The following is a 23,073-nucleotide window of genomic DNA, read 5'->3' on the forward strand; positions in this document are numbered from 1 at the left end:
TGTAAAAGCCTCACCAACACTCTTGATTAGACTTGTGATCTTACCCTTTTGAAAATGTCAGTTGTGTCCTTATTGCCTATAATTAAGGGGGAATATAACTACAAATAAATGATTTAGTGCCTAAAAATAACAACTAGCTGTGCCATGAGATAAAATGTGCTTCAACTCCTTGTGGTTACACCATCAGCAAACGGCGAACGACAAAGATATATTCTCCCTTGGCAAATGCAAAGCATCAAAGGCAGTAAGAGCCTGTCATCTCCTAAGCTCGAGTGCTATCAGAATTGGTACTGTCAGGAACCCCTAAATACTTCCACAATAAATGGTTTTCTGTTACTGAATGACGCAGAAAGAAAGGCACTTACACTCAATGACTCCGAGGAACCAAGCAGGAAAAAGAACACTTTATTTACATTTCATGTCTATTTATAGAATTTCAACTATGACCATGGATTGGACAGTGAGGATAATACCTCCTGACCCCATAGGTCCCATCAACAGTCCATCAATTCTCTCTTCCTCCAAAGAAGAATGCAAAACATTCATTGTTTACAAGAACAGAGTGTGAAAAACTGCAAAAATTATCTGTCAACAATCAGAAGGCTGAACATAAAAACAACAGTTTTCCACAGTAGACGTAATATCATTGAAAACACAGAATACTTCACATTAAAAAAAATAGCAACCAACCAACCCATGACACTTTTATTCAAGACAAAGCATTCTGATTTTCATGGTTGACATCACACTCTTTTACTTATGTTAGTGATTATATACCACTACACAGTAGAAGCATAAAAGGATGACTATCTGTAGAAATGTGATGGCCTCTTTCAGTGACACCTCTTAACCACAGAATAACAGAATACTCTGGGTTGGAAGGGACCTCTGGAGCTCTTGAGTCAAATGTCCTCTTCAGAGCATGGTCAACCAAAAAAACCACCAGAATAAATGAGTAGGAAAAGTGGCCCCAATCACTCTAGAGTCAAACTGCCTTTTAAGTCAACAGCAGTGCAAAAGTAATGCTGGAGTAATTGTACTTAGGCAGAGGGTTTTCTTTATCTGTAACAAGAGTATGCAGCAGGAGTTGTACCAGTCTTTTCACAGTGGGTTACGCATAGAAAGCATTAGGAAGTGGAAATGGCAGAATAAGGAAGTAGTCTCCTTTGCTTGAAGGAAAGCAACAGAGCTTGCTGGGTTGCATGGTGTGACCTATGGAAGGACACATGCTGGCCTGGTAAAAGAGGAAGTGGTAAAATCTGCTGAGTTTTGGTTACTGAAGTGCTAAATTAGAGAAAGTGGCAAAGGTTTGTGCCTTTCCCGCCTCAGACTAAGTCAGTAAGAAGCATTGACTGAAGATGGTCAAACTGTCAGGAGTTAGCTAAAACCTCATCTGTGAGATATTTTTCATCCAATTGAAAATTTAAACTCAATACAACAGCTAAATTCTAATTTTCTCCTGGCCTCTTCTCAAAGAAAGGTTTAAAAAAATAGCAATAGGATAGGGCAGCATAGAAAATATAACCAAGGCCTGAGGAAGATACATTTAAAGCTATAAACATGTATAATAACTATAGATAACAACACATGTACGAGTCATGCTTTTGTGGATGCTGTATTTTCATCATTATCTGCTCTGCTACCATTGGTCATGCTCCACCCCCACAAAAATTAGTAATGAAAACATAGAGGATGAAAGAAGCTATTAAAGTACACACTAACTGAATATCTGAGCCAAAAGTCAAATATTTGTCATCAAATTTGGTAAACTGTTACTTCCCATCAGGTTCGATTCAGTGTTGTTTATTCCCAGGAACACCCATCCTGTATTGTTTGTATTAGGATAGGGTCAAGAAGAGGAGAGAAACCATGGCAGAATATCAGTTTCTGTGATTATTCTAACCATAAATAGCAAGAAAACTTCAGAGTAGAGAGCAACAAAAATTTTGTGTACAATCTTGAAAATTTGATTTAGTTAGAATCAGAAACCTTAAATTTCTTCCAAACAACTCTTCCAACAATTTGGGTCTGTGAACCCAAATGCTATGTGACCTAAAGGAAAAAATGTTTTGAGTAACACCTCTGCCTTCTTCTATAAAACCATAGAAATGGTGCCTGTGACTTTATAAAACCATCCTGGGCCCCTATGTTGACAGCCCATGTTTTATAACAACGGGAGGATGGCTGTTTCACATGACAGGATGAACAGCCAGATAATCCTGTAAGGCAGAGCACCTTCCATCTCACTTGGAAGGCATTCCCTAAATGCAGATAACAGCTATTTATCCTACAATGCGCTTCTGTTCATTTGGCTGCCAAAGCTCTGTGAGAATTGAGCAATCCGTGCTTTCTGCAGGCCTTTGGTGAACTTTGGTAACCTTTCTGCCTGCCACTGCTCACTTGTCATGGACTATACAGGCAGGTTCAAAAATTCTCTTGTGGGCTGGTACTGCCTAGAGCCACAGTTTTGCAAACAGTTGTTTATCTGGGTGTCTTCCATTGCACTAGAATAACCTCATGACTGGGACAAAACCACTCATTGATAAATGCCCTCTCACAGTAAATACCCTCTCAGAGAAGCCACATACACAGCAATAGCATATGTTCTGCATTTAATTGTGATTTTGCAAACATTGCATTGGTTGTAAACACATCAGCTAAGCAATAACTGCAGACGCATGCACAGACAGTGTAGGAGTCTTTGTTAAAGAAAGAACATCTACTGAAAATTGTACCTACTAATCTAGTGCTTGCCTGCAGCTAATTACTGTAACTTCCAAGCGTTGTTAGGACATGTCAAATCAACTATTTCCATTTGAGTTTTTAATTTTTTTTAAATTACTCAAATAAAATTTACACTAAATAGTATCTATATCTCTTTTTTTTTTTGGTCAAATATGTAAACTGGGCACAATAAGAGGCAACAGGTACCAAACGTGTAACTCAGATTTAGCTCCAATGCCTCTAGAAGTTAGGCAACATAACATTAATAAAATTAAAATAAGAAATGGTTCAGCAAGATCTACGGTTGAGGTCAGAGCAGTCAACACACCAAAGAACTGAGAGGCTTGTACTAGTGTGCTCCTGTTAACAGAAATTAATAAAATAAGTATATATATCTGTTTACATAACTGTGTACTGTGTTTTTGAACACAGAAATACCATCAAAATGTTGAAAACAGCATGAAAGTAATCCCATTTGGATTAGAAGGGACCACAGGAGATTTCTGGTCCAACCTCCTTCTCATACAGGGTCTTCATGGGATCAGACCAGTGTGCAGAGCGTGTTGTCCAGTTCTGAAATTCTCAAGGATGGGGATGACAGCTTCTCTGAGCAGCTTGCTCCACTGGCTAGCTCTGCTCATGGTGGTATGGTTTCTCATTATACCAATCTCTACTGTGTTGGATTATGCTTGTTTCCCACCTTCCTGCCACGCATTTCTGTCATCTCATTCACATTTCAAACATAAATTGCTAGGACTCTAGCATGATAAGGGATTAAACTCTTATCAATTCGCAGTGTCTCTATTTTTCCATTGAAAGTACAGAGCTTTCCATTGAAAGCCCTATGGTAAATTTAAAATTTATGAACAGGTAGTGATCTTCTGTAGTCCCCTGACAAGTTGTTGAGGACCACCACCTGGAAAACACTGTTAAAATACATTCCCAGTTAAAGGCTTGTCAAATTTCAGCACAGAAGACTGGGGAGCAGAATGGGACAGCACCAGTCTAATTGGAAAGATGATCCTTAGGAGTAGACGGCAAGCAGGGAAGAAATCTTAACACAGCCAATGAAGTAAATTTGTTAAGGTGGAGAGAAAAAGGTACAATAGAGAGAACATAATCTCTGTTCAATAGTGAGAAAGAGCTGGCACCCAAACTGCTGTAAATCAGTTGAGCTGCAGTTCTTTCAGTGGAGATATATGCCTCTTACACCATCTCAGGATTAGGCTTGAAGTATCCTATCGCCTAAGGAGCTATTCCTTGTCTCATTCTATGAAACATCTTCCATGTGCCACACATTATACACGAGCCAGGAGTTGCTTGTTAGGTCTATACAGTGCTGCACTGCACAATAACTCATTGCTCACTAACATGTCAGAAATTTTTTTAATGATGTGCTTCTGCTACTCCAAAATAAGGTGAACTCTAAATTTTAAGTTTTATTTACATTAGGCATTCATTTAGATAATGTGGCAAATCCAACATCCTCACAGCATAGCTCAAACTCCTTTTAATGCATTCCTTCTGTTTGAACAAATAATCTTTAATAATTTTTCCTTCTTTGGCACAAGTTAAAGGTGGAGAAGTCATTACAAGGATGAACAGTTCTGTCAAGAAGTCTGTAGCACGCTAGAAGGCGCCCAGGCAGTCTACTTGTGACACATTCAGTGAGATTGAATGAGCACTACATTAAACAGCTCGTATTTTTCTGCAGAATGGAAGGAAGAAGTGGAAGGATCACATTCAGGTTTAAAATAAGAGCCCTCCTAGGGATGTGGAAGTGCAAAATTGCATTCTAAGTCTAGCTGAACTTGCAATCTGATGCAATTCTAGTATCAGTCACAAAGTCAGAAGTCATTGCATTATATCATTCTAGGTCCTTAATTACAATCCCTGTCTAGGCAGGTATTTAAGTGCATGTTAAACTCTCACTTCAACAGGATCACTCACATGCTTCCAAGTTAAAACACACGCTTGATTGAGTGTCTAGCTTAATCGTGGCAAAGCTTGATTAATTCCTAAATCAAACCAAGTAAAGATTCTCACAGATAAAAGGAATTCAGGCCCCTCAAACTAGGTTCAGTACCCCATGCAAGGGCAGGTAAGGCACAAGGGCTAAACAGAAGCATGACACAAGATGAATCACATGGTATTGATCTTTAACGAGGCTGTTAGGTAGATTATTCACTGATGTAACTCTGACATAGCTCCCACCTGGCAAAGCTGACAAAACAATGCTGATAGGCAAGTGCTCAGATTTACTGGCAGAACAATAGGATGGCAAAGTGGGGAGTGCAGAGGTTCACTGCCCCAGCTCTTAGTCTGCCACTTCATGCTAATGAGGTACAATTGAAAGTCAGGCTTCAACAAAATGATACCTATTCTCACATTCTCGGCATAGCAAATTAAATAAAGTGGACTACTTTTACTGTTGTGCTAGTGCCCAAACTGTAGCTTTTCATCATTCATTAGTTTGACATCCAATCCATCTACTGGACACCAAATGAGACCCAGGATTCTTAGTAATGTCTCAATTAATACATACAGAGTCAAGGTATGCAATTTAATTCTGTATGATTTGGTTAAACCAAACTGGATTTTCTTTCCATTGGGTATAATGGATTATATCCATTTCAGGTTTCCAGTTCCTCCTCTTAGGATACTTTAGTTTACACATTAAAAAAACGGACCTGTTTATAAATATGAAACCTAGAAAGAAATTCCATTGCATCAAGTTGTTTCTGCTCAAGCCTCCCAAAATAGTTCTCTTTCAAGCAGAATTCAGGTTCAGAAAAACATCAGCTCTGGAAAATAATGAAGCAGTTATTTTTTATGAGCTTTACTTCTAACACACTTTAGATTTCACCTATAACATTCATAATATTATAATACTTAGAAGCATTACAGTTATGGCTTCATCTGAAGTATTCCGGTTCCATTGTGGTTAGATTTCGGATGTGAAACACTGGGGGTCTTTTTGAGGAAACCTGTATTGAAGGAAAATAAAAATGTTTAGAGAAAATATTTAGAGAAAAGTATTAGAATGTCCCTGTAAGTGACGAACCTTTGTCATCTCTTATAAACTCTGACTCTCCAGACACTATAAAACAGTTATAGGGCTTCAAGATATACGTGAAACTAATCTGGTGAGAAATGCAAGCAATGCATCCGTTTATATAAAGAATAAAAAGGCAAAAGCCAAGTTGATGCTAAGCCTAATGAAGTAATGAGAGATATAGACAATATACTTTATCCACCCTGGTCTTTTCTCAGTTGTCATAAACAGTAGTCACTACTGAGAGGAATGTCGAATTTGTTTTTACAAATGAGCTGTGGATCTGCTTGTAGATAAGACTAGCACTGAGAGATAAAAGAAACAATGGGATGGATTCCACTAATTGATGAATGGAAAAAGTTATTTGCCTTTACACACAAACTGTAGGGCTGCTGATAAATGAAACTGGATATCGAAAGATGAAAGCAGCAACGGGGAAAAAACTATGAATTTTATAAGAATTAAAAATTAAAAGGGAGGGTTATACATTAGAGGGGAATTTCAGGTATCAGGCGTTCCGGGAAGTCTGTGCCTCTCAAGTACCTCAGCCAATGGGGAAAGAGAGAGGAAAATGTGGCCGGGAAAATAGGATAAAAAGGAGGCTGCGTCCTCCAAAACTTCGAGAGATCCCAGGGGAATGTCCCACGGCCTCTCCTTTTATTCGAATAAAGCAAAAAGGAATCCTCTGTCTCCTTTTTGAACATAAACCTCTAGTGTTTGTGGATTAATTTTCCTGACACTACTGATTGTAAGGAATACAAAGGTACAGAAGACCCCCACATTTTTAGTATAGCTGGTGCTTGGTGCTGACACTTATGAAACATTTATGACAACAAAAGCTTAGCAAAATCTATCAATAGACCATACTTCAACAAACCAGCATGGAGTTGTACGTATTTCAAATTAAAAACTACAACCAGCAGAAGTTATGCTCCAAAGTAGGAGGTTAAACTCCTGTTAATTCTTCTGTGTGTGGACCTCTGTATGCATTTTTGTTACTGACCATCAAAAATTGGAATTTGCCAGGAGAGGTATAGAAGATTCCATGATACAATTTTAACCTTTTTTTCTCTAAATCCTCTTGTTATTATGTGGCAACTAGAAATTTAAATTGTAGGAAATGGTTGCTTTTACAAAAGCATAAACACACATGCTTAAACACAAATAAGAAAAAGAAATGTCCCTTATTGTTAACAAAGGGCAATTGTTGCCAATATTGCCAACAAATTGCCAGTTTTCTCCTGCCCTCCCCGGCACCCCACCCCGATGCAGGAATTTTCACAGAATGAATGGACTCCCCTTCGAAGATTCAGGTCAGGCAGAAGCAGTTTACAGGTATAGGAGGGAGCACAGAGCAACAGAGTTCAGCCTCCTATCTATATGAACTCTGACTCAAAAGTAAGTACTAAGGCTTGTATAGATTTAGCACACCTCTAAATTGCACCATGAAGGGCCTGATACGGGAAAGCAGCATCTACACAGAAGGAACTTTGTTCCTGCAGATGTAGCTGTGTGGGCCTGATAACTAAAAACTGCAGACAGAGAACCTTGACATACCTTTTCTCCTCTGGTCTCCATTTGGCCTGTGAGATTATTGTACCCTTGACCAACTTTCAGGCCTAGAAATGCTTCCACACAATTTATTATCTGAAAAAATAACAATGTTTCAGGCCTCTAAAGATGCTTATTTTGCTCCTCCTATTGCCAGCTTTTTTTACCAAGACTCACCAAAACTCAAGCTTTTCATCTTGTTTTCCTACCATGTGTGTGTTGGTTTGAAAGTAAAACCAGTGCGAGACTCCAAGTCAGTAATACAATTTAATAGGAGAAAAGAGAAAAGAAATAAAATACATGCAATAATATAAAAGAAACAACCACCAACACAGTCAGAAATACAACCTGACACCCTGTCAGTCAGGGTGTTGGTAGCAGTCCGTATAAATGGTGGCTGCAGTCCTCCTGGATGACAGGTGTGGTTCTGTTGAAGCAGTGCTCCTGTAGAAGGTGCAGTTTTCCTCCAAAGATCCAGCAATGATGTGGAAAAAGGTCCGACTTTCCTCTGGGATCCAGTAGAAAGGTCTGCCCTCGGGTCCCAAACCCCAGTTTTTTATCTAGGTAGGAAAGGCTTGGCTCCTGCCCCTGGCTGGGGCATCTCCCAATGGGGTGATGTAATCTTATCACTCACACAATAGGACTTAATGGCCCATTAACGGAATATATCTTCTGGAGGAGCGATGGGTTGTGAATAGATAACGATGATCATCCCCCCATCTTATCAGATGGCACATCAGCAGAGGATATCTCCCACAGAGATAAGGATCACCACCCCTCCCACATTTTAACAGATGGTGATAGAATACACATTTTTGCATTGTACCCCAGGACATAATCCACCCCTTATTCTATTACCATCTACATCACACCCAAACCAATACCCTCTTACAGATATATAATACAAAATGAAACCTTACATACAGTTCTCACTAAAAATTAGGTCTCTTTGCGGTACACAACGGGTTTCCCCATCTTTCTGCATTACCCACCAGGTGCAACCAGGTCCTTGAGCAAAAACAATCCCACGGATTGGTTTGCCTTTGCCTGTGGTGGGATTAATCCAAACAGTCTTTCCTAAAATACCTTTCATGTGTACCACTGGGACCTTGTCCCCATCCACTGTGTGCAGGGGTTCAGAGTGGGCAGGACCGGCTCGATTGATGGACCCTCGGGTGTTAACCATCCAGGTGGCTTTGGCCAAGTTCATTTCCCAATTTCTGAAGGTTCCACCACCAAGTGCTTTCAAAGTAGTCTTAAGGAGTCCATTACACCGTTCAACTTTCCCGGCAGCTGGCGCATGGTAAGGAATATGATATATCCATTCAATGCCATGTTCTTTGGCCCACGTGTTGATAAGGCCGTTCTTGAAATGGGTTCCGTTGTCTGATTCAATTCTCTCAGGGGTACCATGCCTCCAAAGGACTTGTTTTTCTAGGCCCAAGATGGTGTTCCGGGCAGTGGCGTGAGGCACAGGGTAGGTCTCTAACCATCCTGTGGTTGCTTCCACCATGGTCAGTATGTAGCGTTTGCCCTGGCGGGTTTGGGGAAGGGTGATGTAGTCAATTTGCCAGGCTTCCCCATACCTGTACTTTGACCATCGTCCACCATACCACAGAGGCTTTACCCGCTTGGCCTGTTTGATTGCGGCACAGGTCTCGCAGTCGTGGATGACCTGTGAGATACTGTCCATGGTAAGGTCCACCCCTCGGTCACGGGCCCATCGGTACGTCGCATCTCTCCCCTGATGACCAGAGGTATCATGGGCCCAACGAGCTAGGAATGATTCTCCCTTGTGCTGCCAGTCTAGATCCACCTGTGATACTTTCACTTTGGCAGCTCGGTCCACCTGCTCGTTGTTGTGATGTTCTTCATTAGCCCGGCTTTTGGGTACATGCGCATCCACGTGTCGAACCTTTATGGTCAGTTTCTCTATTCGGGCAGCAATGTCCTGCCAAATCTCAGCTGCCCATATGGGTTTCCCTCTGCGTTGCCAGTTGGCCTTTTTCCAGCGATCCAGCCAACCCCACAGAGCATTAGCTACCATCCATGAGTCAGTGTAGAGATAGAGCCTTGGCCACTTCTCTCGTTCAGCAATATCCAAAGCCAACTGGATGGCTTTTAGCTCTGCGACCTGACTCGATCCACCTTGTCCCTCGGTAGCTTGTGCAACTTGTCGTGTGGGGCTCCATACTGCAGCTTTCCATTTCCGGTTAGTGCCTACAATTCGGCAGGAACCATCAGTGAAGAGGGCATATCGTCTTTCAGTCTCTGGTAGCTCATTATATGGTGGGGCTTCCTCAGCACGTGCCACTTGCTCCTCTTCTTCTTCAGAAGACAATCCAAAAGTCTCACCTTCAGGCCAGTTTGTAATTATTTCCAGAATCCCAGGGCGATTTGGATTCCCAATATGGGCGCGCTGAGTGATGAGGGCAATCCACTTGCTCCATGTGGTGTCAGTGGCGTGATGTGTGGAAGGCACCTTTCCCTTGAACATCCAGCCCAGCACTGGTAGTCGGGGTGCCAGGAGGAGTTGTGTTTCTGTGCCAATCACCTCTGAGGCAGCTTGAACTCCTTCATAGGCGGCCAAGATCTCCTTCTCTGTGGGAGTGTAGTTGGCTTCAGATCCTTTGTAGCTTCTGCTCCAGAATCCCAGTGGTCGACCCCGAGTCTCACCAGGCACCTTCTGCCACAGGCTCCAAGACAAACCATGGTTCCCGGCTGCAGAGTAGAGCACATTCTTCACATCTGGTCCTGTCCTGACTGGGCCAAGGGCTACTGCATGAGCAATCTCTTGCTTGATCTGGGCGAAGGCTTGCTGCTGCTCAGGGCCCCAGTGGAAATCGTTCTTCTTGTGGGTAACCAGGTAGAGAGGGCTCACAATCTGACTGTACTCAGGAATGTGCATTCTCCAAAAGCCTATGGCACCTAGGAAGGCTTGTGTTTCCTTCTTGTTGGTAGGTGGAGACATAGCAGTGATCTTATTAATTACCTCTGTTGGGATCTGACGACGTCCATCTTGCCACTTGACTCCTAGAAACTGAATTTCCTGAGCTGGTCCCTTAACTTTACTTCGCTTAATGGCAAAACCAGCTTTCAGCAGAATCTGGATAATCTTCTCTCCTTTCTTGAAGACTTCCCCTGCTGTGCTGCCCCATACAATGATGTCATCGATATACTGTAGATGTTCGGGGGCCTCACCCTTCTCCAGTGCAGCCTGGATCAGCCCATGACAGATGGTGGGACTGTGCTTCCACCCCTGGGGCAGACGATTCCAGGTGTACTGCACGCCCCTCCAGGTGAAAGCAAACTGAGGCCTGCATTCTGCTGCCAGAGGAATGGAGAAAAATGCATTGGCGATGTCAATGGTGGCATACCACTTTGCTGCCTTGGACTCCAGCTCGTACTGGAGTTCCAGCATGTCTGGCACAGCAGCGCTCAGCGGTGGAGTCACCTCATTCAATGCACGATAGTCTACGGTCAATCTCCATTCTCCTTCAGATTTACGCACAGGCCAGATGGGGCTGTTGAAGGGTGAGTGGGTTTTGCTGACCACCCCTTGGCTCTCCAGTTTACGGATCATTTCATGGATGGGAATCACTGAGTCTCTGTCAGTACGGTATTGCCGGCAGTGTACTGTTGTTCTGGCGATTGGTACCTGTTGCTCTTCAACTCTCAGTAGTCCCACAGCAGAGGGGTCATCTGCAAGACCAGGCAAGGTGCTCAGTTTTCTAATGCCGTCTGTCTCTACAGCAGCTATCCCGAAAGCCCAGCGATATCCTTTTGGGTCTTTGAAATATCCATTTCTAAGATAGTCTATGCCAAGGATGCATGGGGCCTCTGGGCCAGTCACGATGGGGTGTTTCTGCCACCTGTTCCCAGTTAAACTCACTTCGGCCTCCACTACAGTCAGCTGCTGGGATCCTCCTGTTACCCCAGAAATAGAGATGGATTCTTCTCCTACATACTTTGATGGCATCAGAGTACACTGGGCGCCGGTGTCAACCAAAGCCTTATGTTTTTGTGGGTCGGATGTGCCAGGCCATCGGATCCACACAGTCCAATAGATCCGATTATCCCTCTCCTCTACCTGGCTAGAGGCAGGGCTCCTCTATTCCTGATCCTGGTACACGTTGCTCTCTCCCTGTAAATAGGTTCTTGAGGTTCCTTCAAGAGGATCAGTCATATCATCATTCTGATACTGTCTGGAGTTCTGTACACGAGAGACTGGAGCAGCATTGACTCTAGATGAACTTCTTGGGGTAGGTGTCCCTCTTTTCAGCTCACGTACCCGGGCTGCTAAGGAGGAGGTGGGTTTTCCGTCCCACTTCCTCATGTCTTCTCCATGCTCCTGAAGGAAAAACCAGAGGTTACCTCGTGGAGTGTGTCCTCTCTCCCTGCCTGAGGAACGCCGGCTCCTAATGGCAGAAACTCTTGTTGGTTCAGGAGAGATCTGGTAGTTGTTTTCCTTAAGTTCTTTTTTTAGTTTCTGATGGCCCTCTTCAATCAGGCTTCGGACTTGCTCCACCAGCCGTGTTTCCACGGATGAGACATGGGTACGAAATGGGGCTGTGACAGTGTCCTCATAAATTCTTAGTTTATTGGCCAAGACGCCTACCATGTCCTCACCTTCCCTCCACTGCAGCGTTGCCAGGTAACGGGAATACATCTCTGGTCCAAGTCGTGCAAATCTCAACCACATCTGTGACGTGCACCGGACACAGTCTGGGCTCTTAGGAAATCTCTCATCTTCTGAGAAAATGATCTCCAGCACGGCCAATTCCCTCAGGCATCGGATACCTTGTTCTATTGTGCTTCATTTTCCTTGGTGCACCTGAAGATCTTCTTTACAAAGGTATCTGTCCTTCACACTTGTCAGCAGTCGCCGCCAGAGGCTGAGAGTTTCTTGGGTTCTCCCAATCCCCTGGTCAATGACCACATCCCGGGACAGAGATCCCAGTTGCCTGGCCTCACATCCATCCAGAATGGTGTCATTGGCTGCAGCGTCCCAGATGCGGAGCAGCCAGGTCAAGATGGACTCATTTGTCTGGCGGGTGAATTCCCTCCGCAGGTCACGCAGCTCACCCAGGGATAGAGAGCGAGTGATGATTTCTGGCTCTGTCACTTCTGCTGGGTGCGAAGGTCCTGCCACGTCCTCGTCAGTCACTATGCGAACTGATTTGCTCTTTGATTTCTTCTTCTGAACGGGCGCAACTGCTACTGGTCTAGGCTGTTCTGGCTCAGTGATGGTTTGTGTGGAGATGCTGATGGTGCTTCTGTCTTTTTTCTCCTCTGTGGCAGACTGCATAGACACGGACACTGTTGCTTTGCTTTTGGCTTTTTCCTCCTCTGTGGCAGTCTGCGTAGACACGGGCACTGTTGCTTTTTGTTTGGTTCTTCTCCTCTTTGTGACATTCTGTGCAGTCGTGGACGAAGTTGATTTGTTTCTTTTTTCCTCTTCCTCAAGAATACGCATCAATACGCCATGTAGTGTTCTGTTTCTAAGCATGTTGTAGGCTGTAAAGGCTGTGCAGAGGAGACAAAGCAGAACTAACAACAATATTATGCTGTCCTTAGCATCCAGCGGGAACTCAACATTTCCAAAAACTACTGTATCAGGCCGGAAAGATTGGAAAAAATCATCCTTTACCCCTCCCCCCAAGGGCTGGGTGTGATTGTTAAAACCCCGGATGTAGCAACCTAGACTAGGACAAGCAAACAAAGTCAAGTATATATTCCGGATTATGTTCATTGCCTCAGAGGTTATCATGCAGTAGACATAATAGGCCAGTAAAGCAATTTTTATACCATATCCTGGTCTACACAGGAGCATTACAGCTGGCAGATAGTTCCCCATGTGTGGAAAAATATAGAGAGCAAGATATAAAACCCATATAAGCATGTTGAGAATCATGGTGAAAACAAAATTGTAATACTGACTTTCCTCAGTACCCTTCGTGCCCCACGTTGGGCGCCAATTAATGTGTTGGTTTGAAAGTAAAACCAGTGCGAGACTCCAAGTCAGTAATACAATTTAATAGGAGAAAAGAGAAAAGAAATAAAATACATGCAATAATATAAAAGAAACAACCACCAACACAGTCAGAAATACAACCTGACACCCTGTCAGTCAGGGTGTTGGTAGCAGTCCGTATAAATGGTGGCTGCAGTCCTCCTGGATGACAGGTGTGGTTCTGTTGAAGCAGTGCTCCTGTAGAAGGTGCAGTTTTCCTCCAAAGATCCAGCAATGATGTGGAAAAAGGTCCGACTTTCCTCTGGGATCCAGTAGAAAGGTCTGCCCTCGGGTCCCAAACCCCAGTTTTTTATCTAGGTAGGAAAGGCTTGGCTCCTGCCCCTGGCTGGGGCATCTCCCAATGGGGTGATGTAATCTTATCACTCACACAATAGGACTTAATGGCCCATTAACGGAATATATCTTCTGGAGGAGCGATGGGTTGTGAATAGATAACGATGATCATCCCCCCATCTTATCAGATGGCACATCAGCAGAGGATATCTCCCACAGAGATAAGGATCACCACCCCTCCCACATTTTAACAGATGGTGATAGAATACATATTTTTGCATTGTACCCCAGGACAATGTGGTATCCAAAGAAGCAGAGAATTTAAAGCTTCAGATGTTACTGGTGGAGTAAAATAGAGCAGTGTCAATTTACTTTACTAAATTCTACTTTAACTATCTTCACTGGTTTTGTCTTTATGGTAGCTGTACCCCATCTGATCTGCTTCAGGGATCACTCACCTCACTGCTTATGAAGCAATTAGGTGAATGGAACCTGTGGGTTGACCCAGTACAGCTGTCTTCCCATTTGGCAATAATTTCTGGCATCACAAATCTCTCTCTCTAAACTTGATAAATTAGAAAAGTTGAAAAAAAAAAAAAAAAGCAAATTATCCTCCAGCATGGTAGTCTACCTACTTATGTAATTACATGACATTGTCATGACTGCAGATTAGACATCTACAAAACATACTTTCTCTGAAAGTAGATGGAAATATATTTAAAACTTCTGCAGACAGGCATTTTCTGCACAGTTGTTAATTCAAGGCCTGTGGTATTATTAAAATAGTTTTTTAAACTGAATTTTAGGAGTATTAAGAAAATTTGTTGTAGTACCTGTGACCTAAAGCCACAATCTGGTTTTGTATTTTCCTGCACAATTAAGCAAAAGCTAAAAGCTCCCAGGCTTAACTCAGAGCTAGTATTCTTCCTCCAGCCAGAAAGGATGGTTTGTTTTAAAATAGAACAAGAAAAAAGGCCATCAGCATTTCAAGTCATCTCGTTGGCACTACTCTTCAGATTTCCTTCTCTCTGCCTGAGTCACATGAACTATGTGCATGTTCCTCCCACATCTAACTCTCACCATACAACTTTGTGTGTTGGGTTATTGAGCAGAGCTTACTAGATACCAGTCCCACTAAAGGGCTTGGCTTTAGATGAACACAAGAGAGCTCACTGAAGAGCTGGGAGACTTTCTTTGCTTGGCTACAAATCATAGCAGCAAGTTGCAAACATGACCTGCCAAGGGGTGAGGGAAAGAGGAATGTGGATAGGGCTAATGCCACGTACCATCAAACAAATCCTGCAGAAGAGCTAGGCAGCTGCTGGGCATCAAGCTAAGGACTTAGTTGAATGAACATCCACAAAATCTAAGTTTGAATGCAATCTAAAGTTCAGACAAGTACAATTGCCCTAGACCTGAAACATGTCAATATCATTGTGAGAAGAGTGGTATTTCAGGACTTGCTGTTGTATATGGATAACTTGACCTTCTAAGACTATCCAAGTATTCCAGCTTGAAATGGAAACACACCTTTTCATGAGTCTCAGAACTACATGCCTCAGGCTCAAGCAGCCTACCTGCACACCTTCAGACACCCAGTTTTAATTTTCAATAACCAAGCAATGCTTCTTGCCTAAGACCACAGCAACAATCCACAGAGCAATAGCTGGAAAACTGTACTAATACAATTCTGATTTACCTGCAGGGTGACAAGTGGAAAAATTTAAACATTTCTGCCTTTGGGAATTAAAATTTCTGTCTTATTGTGTATGAAGGCCATGAGCACATGGGGAAGCTGCAGCTCCCAGTAAAGGAGCTGCCCAGCAAGCTTCCAGATAACAGCTGGAGCTGCAAAGAGAGGAGCTGCAACTTAGTAGAAGAACAGACTGCCTTCAGCCACTTTTGGAGGCTATGATATCTTACTGTATCTACAAATACGGGAGGAAAACCTCCAACTGCAGTAAATCTGTACAAAGGATTGGTGCAAGTCTCTATAAAGGGGACAGTAATATCAGTTTTGACAGTGTTCTGGGGTACAATGCAAAAATGTGTATTCTATCACCACCTGTTGAAATGTGGGAGGGGTGGTGATCCTTATCTCTGTGGGAGATATCCTCTACTGATGTGCCATCTGATCAATCAGGGGGATGATCATCATTATCTTTCCACAACCCATCCTTCCTCCAGAAGATATATTCTGTTAATGGGCCATTAAGTCCTATTGTGTGACTGATAAGATTACATCATCCCATTGGGAGATGCCCCAACCAGGGGCAGGAGCCAAGCCTTTCCTACCTAGATAAAAAACTGGGGTTTGGGACCCGAGGGCAGACCTTTCTACTGGATCCCAGAGGAAAGTCGGACCTTTTCCACATCATCGCTGGATCTTCGGAGGAAAACTGCACCTTCTACAGGAGCACTGCTTCAACAGAACCACATCTGTCATCCAGGAGGACTGCAGCCACCATTTATACGGACTGCTACCAACACCCTGACTGACAGGGTGTCAGGTTGTATTCTGACTCTTTCGGTGGCTTTTCTTTTGTATTATTGCATGCATTTTCTTTTCTCCTTTTTTCCCTATTAAATTGTATTACTGACTTGGAGTCTCGCACTGGTTTTGCTTTCAAACCAATACAGACAGACACACAGAAAATCTTACAGCAGTAAAGATCACCTTGTCCTCTATTTGCATGAGTCTAACCATGGTGGTACTTGGACCCACATGTGCCCCCTGTGCTGCCAGGGCAACCACTAGTAACAGTAGTAACGAAGAGTTCTCAGAAAACTAGCTTTACCAGTCCATTTGCACTATAAGACCTACCCCATGTCTTCCAGAGCAAGCAGTACTGGCAAAGCTATTAATACTTCAGCCACAAGATGCTATCTTGGTACAGCTATTTAGCTTTTACTTGCTCTTAGATTTCTTCTGCTTTACATGTGAACATGGCTGTATCTCAGATGCCTTCAATCAAGATTTATGCTCTCTGGAAACCTGAAATAATTTAGAAAATGAAGAAAGATAAACCAGACTCTCTTTTACATGTTATAATTTAGCATATGTTCACAATCTCTTGAAATATATGTATGTTTATGTGATTTTCATATCTTCTTTTTCCATAACTATTATCCAGTCCAGATCTTGGATCTATGTAAGATGTTTATGCCAGCACAAGAAAGGATTATTCAAGAAATAGGAAACAGAGAAGAGAAAATATCAGAATTGGTGGGTCCCCTGAGAAGGGGAAAGAATCATACAACACAGAAGTCAAAATGTTTTGGGTTTTTTGCTGGCACCAACCTAGTGGCATTTGTGATATCCTAAGCCTAACTCTCAGCACACAAGATTCTACAACATTAAAAGCACACAAAATGCAGAAATGCAAGTAAATTATCTTCTGTTAAAAAAAATCTGAAAATTTCCTTCTAGAATTACATGTATCTGACTAGGCTGAAGTGATCTGTTTTGCCTATGCTGTCTGAGATTACATGTTGCAGTAAACAGTACTTAGAGTCATAGAACCACAGACTCATAAAATGGTTTGTGTTCAAAGGGACCTTAAAGATCACTCTCTTCCAACCCCCCTGCTATGGGTAGGGACACCTTACATTAGACCAGGTTGCTCTGAGCCCCATCCAACCTTGCCCTGAACACTTCCAGGAATGAGCCATCCACAGCTTCTCTGGGAACCTATCCCAGTGCTTCACCACCCTCACTGTAGGGAATTACATCTTCATATCCAATTCAAACTTACCATCTTGCAGTTTAAATCCATTCCCCCTTGTCTTATCATAACATGCCCATGTAAAAAGTCTCTTTCAAGCTGTCTTGTAGACCACTGTAGGTATGCTGCTGTCAAGTCTCCCTGGAGCCTTCTCAAGGCTGAACAGGCCCAACTCCCTCAGTCTGCCTTTATAGGAGTGGTGCTTTAGCCCTCTAACCATCTTAGTGGCCCCTCTGTCATGCTGTTGGCCCCTGAGCTGGATGCAGTAGTCAGGCAGAGTATAAGGGGAGAATCACTCCCTTAACCTTATGGCAATGCTGTTCTTGATGCAGCCCAGGATTCCACTGGTTTTCTGGACTGCAAACACCATTGCCAGCTCATGTGGACCTTCTTGTACAACAATACTCGCAAATCCTTCCCTCCAGGGCTGCTCTCAATCCATTCTCTACCTGTCTGTATTTGGGCTTGGGATTGCCCTGACTCAGGTGCAGGACCTTGCACTTGGCCTTGTTGAACTTCATGAGATATAAACAGGCTTATCTTTCAAGCATGTCCAGGTCCCTCAGGATGACATCCCTTCCTTTCAGCTTGACTGCCCTACACAGCTTGCTGTCACTAGTGAACCTGCTGAGGGTGCCCTCAATACCATTGTCCATGTCAGTAACAAAGATATTCTACAGTATCAGCCCCAATGTTGATTCCTAAGGGACAGCACTCATCACTGGTGTCCACTTGTTCATTGAGCTGTTGACCACAGCACCTTGAGTGTGACTATTCAGCCAGTTCCTTATTTATTGAGTGGTCCATCTGCCAAATCTGTGTCTCTTCAGTTTAAAGAGTAGGCGTGTCATGTAGGACAGTGTAAAATACTCTGCACAGTTTCATCCACCACCTCTGTAACACCATCATAGAAGAGCACCAAATTTGTCAATTTGCCCTTAGTGAAGCCATGTTGGTTGTCACAAATCAACTCTCTGTTTTCCATGTGCCTCAGCATAGTTTACAGCAGGATCTGCTCCACAATCTTGCCAGGCACAGAGGTAAGACTGACCACCCTCTAGTTCCCTGGGTGTTCCTTTTTTCCCCTTTTTAAAATCGGGGGTCATATTTCCCCTTTTCCAGTCAGTGGAACCTTCACCAGGCTGCCACAAGTTCTCAAGTGAGATCTTCATCCACCCATTCCCTTGGTACTCACAGCTGTGACTCATCAGGTCCCCTGGGCTTGTGCACCTTTCCTGACATGGACTCAGATCTGACTTTCTTCCTACCACAGGTAGTTCTTCATTCTCACAGTCCCTGCCTTTGTCTTCTGTGACTTGGGTGGTCTGGCTGGAGCACTTGCCAGTGAAGACCAAGGCAAAAAAAGTTGTTGAGTATTTCAGCCTTTTTCAGATCCCAGGTAACCAGGTCTCCTGTTTCCTTCCAGAGAAGCCCCACATTTTTCATAGTTTTCCTTTTATTGCCAACATATGTGTAGAAGATTTTGTTCTAGTCCTTTGAGATCCCTTGCAAGATTTGGTTCTGTTAGGACTTAAGATCTCCTAACCTCATCTTTGGCTGCTTGGACAGCAATTCCTCATACTCTCCCCGTCTTTGTTTCCATCCTCTGTAAGTCAAAAAATTAAATGAAAGGTTCTTCCATCACCTAACCCCTCAAACATTACATGTCTTTCTCCCAGTAGCATTGGTTAAATGTTTCCGGTTTTGTTGAATTAAAACAAAATGGCCAAGAAAAATTAAGCTAAGAAATTTTTATTCTGCTTTGCCTTCTACTTTCACTAGCAATTCTCAAATGCGTAAAGAGATAAAAAGTAGGTTTGATATGGTCTGAGACTGGAATGGAAGCCTTTTATGCCCTGTTCACCCAGGTGTGAAGGACAATACAAGGTACAAGTAGAAGGGCTAGTGAGCCAGGCCTTCCATGAACTAATGTACTTGGAAGGGAGCACTATGCAGTACAGAGCTGCTACTAGAGCTGCTACCAGTCTGCTTGAAGCTAAAATGGTACAGTGCTAGGAAATGCAAATTAGAAACATACTCAGGTATTAGGTTTTGACCCTCTGTTTGTAAGTCTGATTTAGTAAAAGTTCAATGGTTTTATTATAGCTGGTTAGGTTGATCTTATGTTGTTAAGATAGGTGTAGAAAGTTATGTTGCTCTGATTTTCTGGCTCGTTTTTTAGCTAGTATTAATATTTGCTAGCTTTTGATATCCAAGGGCAAATTTGGGCCTAATTCTCTCAGAAGTATTGTCAATATTGTGGACTGAACCCATGAAAAGAAGTGAGTTCATTTTGTCATAGATGAAGCTCGCAGTATTACAGAAGACAAACTGCTTAAGCAGCAGGCTTGACCTGGGGTGCCTTCTGTGCATCTTTCATTATCATCCTGTTTTCCAAAATAAATGCAATCCAGCCTGCAGAATTAATGCTCAGCTTTAATTGCATAGTGTTGCAACTTTTGCCTTATTATACACAAACATCCTCATATATTTAAGCCTTGAATAAGTTCAAGGTTTTCTCATCTTTTGCTAATTCAAAGGCTTTGTTACTATAGTCACTTTCATTCTCTTTCTCTTTCATCACCTGTCACTTCCACTCCCACTCTGTCAGTCTTTGCCCTATCTCCTAACTGCAGGAAAAAAAGCCAACACTCTTCTCCATACTAGGGAAGAAGACGTTTTGAATGACCTACATATTTCCAACTTATCTCGCAATATCTGTTTCTAAGGTGACTGTAATGAATACACATACAAATCAAGCAACCTCATTTTTTTTCAACCTCATCTTTTTCATTTTATTTTTCTGTTTTCTGGACGTGATGAATTTTAATGTCTATGCATCCAAGAGCTTCACAATTATGTCAGGTCACAGCACAGGATCGATAGAGATAACACTACCTCAGCTGTTTTACTTACTGCAGTCCTTGTGTATCAGAAGCTGAGCCTCAGAGCACGGGAGCAGTGCTCTTTGGTTTTCGGTATCTGACTAGAATTTGGGTGTTCCCACACATTGAAAGGTTTCAGTCCCAAACTTTGACACCAGTTTCCTCTGTTTTTATGGGAAATCACTAAATCTGTCTATAAAATTGTAATGGGAAGTACCAATTCTTGCCTGTCTGTTGCAGGATCTTTGAGATGGCAATCAGTTTTTATTACTAGTCTCTACAATGTCAAACACAACAGAACACTTATCTAGATCTGCAAGAATTACTGCATTACAAACACTCTGAATAATTGGGAATGGCCAGTAATACTGTTTTGTGTCATGGCTCATCTCAAGTACTTTCTTTTTTGTTGTCACAATGAAGGATCAGGTTGGGGTTAGATGTCCAAAGCTGTAAGCACAGAGAGAAAATAACTTCACCTGAATTCCCAGTGATGCTTTTATTTCCTGAAAACATTAATGAGAAACAAAAGACCTGGGATATACTAGAGAATGGGTTTGTGGTTCTTCCTATGCTCTGCTGTGTAGGTATTCAGAAGACGTATCTACACAACAGAAATTACACCAGATAAGACTGGGGCTGTTGATTTATCAGGTTAGTAGTTCTACTGAGGCCAGCTGTGTAAAAAATCTAAGATACCACTCAGCTATACTTACAGGATAAGCATGTGAGACTTAAACAGTCATGTAGTGTGGACACTGGCTATGTAGTACAAACCGTTGAGAGAGAGAGGAAATTCCTCATTTAATGCCTCAGAGAAGCCATCACATCATTAACCAGCAGCTATTTACATCTTCTAGCAGCTGCCTTTCATTCAGAAGCAATTAAACCACTCAATAAATTCTCACCAACAGTAGCTGCTAGAAATAGAGTTCTTTTAAAATGAATTAAAAGGAAAAAAAGCCACTAAAAAGCAGTCCAAAAGAAAAAAACAGATATTTAATATATTGCAGTTACAGTAGCAGATTATGAAAACGTCGGTCACATTCATAAGCTGACAGCAGCCTCCTCCCATCAACGCTGCATCCTGTGCAGCTAAATCTACCATCCAGATCTCTGAAAGTCCAGCTGACTTGAATAGCAGATAGCTCATCTTGAGGAAGTCCAAGGCAGAATGCATAAGGAAGCACTTTGAATAATTCACCATTCACCATCTTCCTTCTAGGCCTGTGTTATACAAGCACCATGCATTTTGCCTCTTCTTAAGTGAAGCAGTGGCATAAAACTGAGCTCAGTTTATCTATCAATTATCAAGAAACAAATGATTTTCCAAAATCACACAATAAAGCTGATACTAAACTAACTGAATCCTTCCTCTTCCTAACTATAGTGGGGTGCTCCTATGAGATGTTCTCCCCTTTTGTTGAAAGGCTGACAGTTGTACAGGTTTTCTTGTTTCCTTACTCAAACGGCTGCTCCCTGAGCATTAGCAAGAAGCCACACCTATCCTGTCAGACCCAGACTGAGCTAGACTGACCTGGCACTTTTGACTGCCAAGTCTAAATACCATCAACTGTTATGCCTCAGTACAGAACAGATGCCCCTTAAACAGTCGCAGCTGGTTTTATACACAACAGACCGTCTGTTCATGCAACACAGATGACTAAGAACAAAACAACTCAGGGCTCTGCTCTTTTCTCTGGCTTCAGGTCAAAATAAAATGAGGGGTTTGATCTTCTTATTGTCAGAGACATGACCTGTGTCCTTCCTGTGTGACAGAGGAAGGCTTCTGCAACACGTAGGATATTGTCACAGTCAGAACAAACAGGTAGAGAAGATGGAGAATGCTCCAGGACATTCTCCCAGAGGAGAGCAAGGTGTCCACATAGCATGCTGCTCCTCTAAGCACATGCACAAATACAAAAAAATCTGCTTCGTGTCCTCAGATACAAGGAGAAGGAATCTTTTTATGATCACATATTGCAAAATTACAAAACGTTCAGATGCTATGCTTAACAGTATCTAAGAAGAGGAGGATTTTAAAAAAGAAGCAAGCTGCATAAATATTGAAAAAAATATGGCTTGAAGAAGAGTACAGACTAGCCAAGAAATCTAGGATTTACGGTTCTAGAGTACTGTTTCTCTAACCCATAATCTCATCTGGAATGCACTTAGCTATCTGTGTTGCAATCTTCTGTATTCGGAGGCTTCTCTTTAGAAAAACAGAGTTTGAAAAACATTGAAATCTGGTTTCTAGTACATGGATAATCTAGTTAAACTAAAGAAGATAATTTATGTGCCTAAAGCGAAGCACATATGCCCGTATGTATAAATGCCTTATTGAATAGGGATTAAAGCAATCCAGACGTTTTCTACAGCTGAAAGATTTGCCACTGATGTGCATGCACTGTGTTCCTGAAACACCAAGGAACACGTAAATTTTACTTGCAGCTTTACAAAAAGACAGAAGAATTATGTAGAAAATGGATACATCATAGAATGGCTCAGATTGGAGGGAATCATAAAAGTCGTCTAGTTCCAACCACCTTCTCATGGGCAGGGACACCTTCCACTAGATCAGGTTGCTCCTTGAACACTGTCAGGATGGGGCATCCACAGCTTCTCTGGGCAACCTGTTCCAGTGCTTCACCACCCTCACAGCAAAGAATTTATTCCCAATATCTAATTTAAACCAGCTCTTCCACTTTAAGTACCTTCCTCCTTGTCCTGTTACTACATGTCCTTTTATAGTATTTTTACATCTTTCTTGTAGGCTCCCTCTCTTTCCAGCAGGTTTCCCACCTTCTCTGCTGTAGCAGCCCTTCC

At 42.5% G+C, this 23,073-nt stretch overlaps 1 protein-coding gene across 1 annotated transcript in view; it reads right to left on the reverse strand.

Moving 5' to 3' along the window:
* Positions 1 to 2,598: 2,598 nt before the first annotated feature.
* Positions 2,599 to 23,073, reverse strand: part of LOC148219805 (uncharacterized) — a 45,106-nt gene continuing 24,631 nt past the window's right edge. Inside the window, exon 4 of the mRNA XM_088157008.1 lies at positions 2,599 to 5,711. Within this exon, the coding sequence (XP_088013134.1) occupies positions 5,632 to 5,711 (80 nt within the window). The 3' untranslated portion in view covers positions 2,599 to 5,631. The remainder of the gene's footprint in view (positions 5,712 to 23,073) is intronic.

The sequence above is a fragment of the Sturnus vulgaris genome, chromosome Z (genome assembly GCF_052056855.1).
Source record: "Sturnus vulgaris isolate bStuVul1 chromosome Z, bStuVul1.hap1, whole genome shotgun sequence".
NCBI classification, from domain to species: Eukaryota; Metazoa; Chordata; class Aves; order Passeriformes; family Sturnidae; genus Sturnus; species Sturnus vulgaris.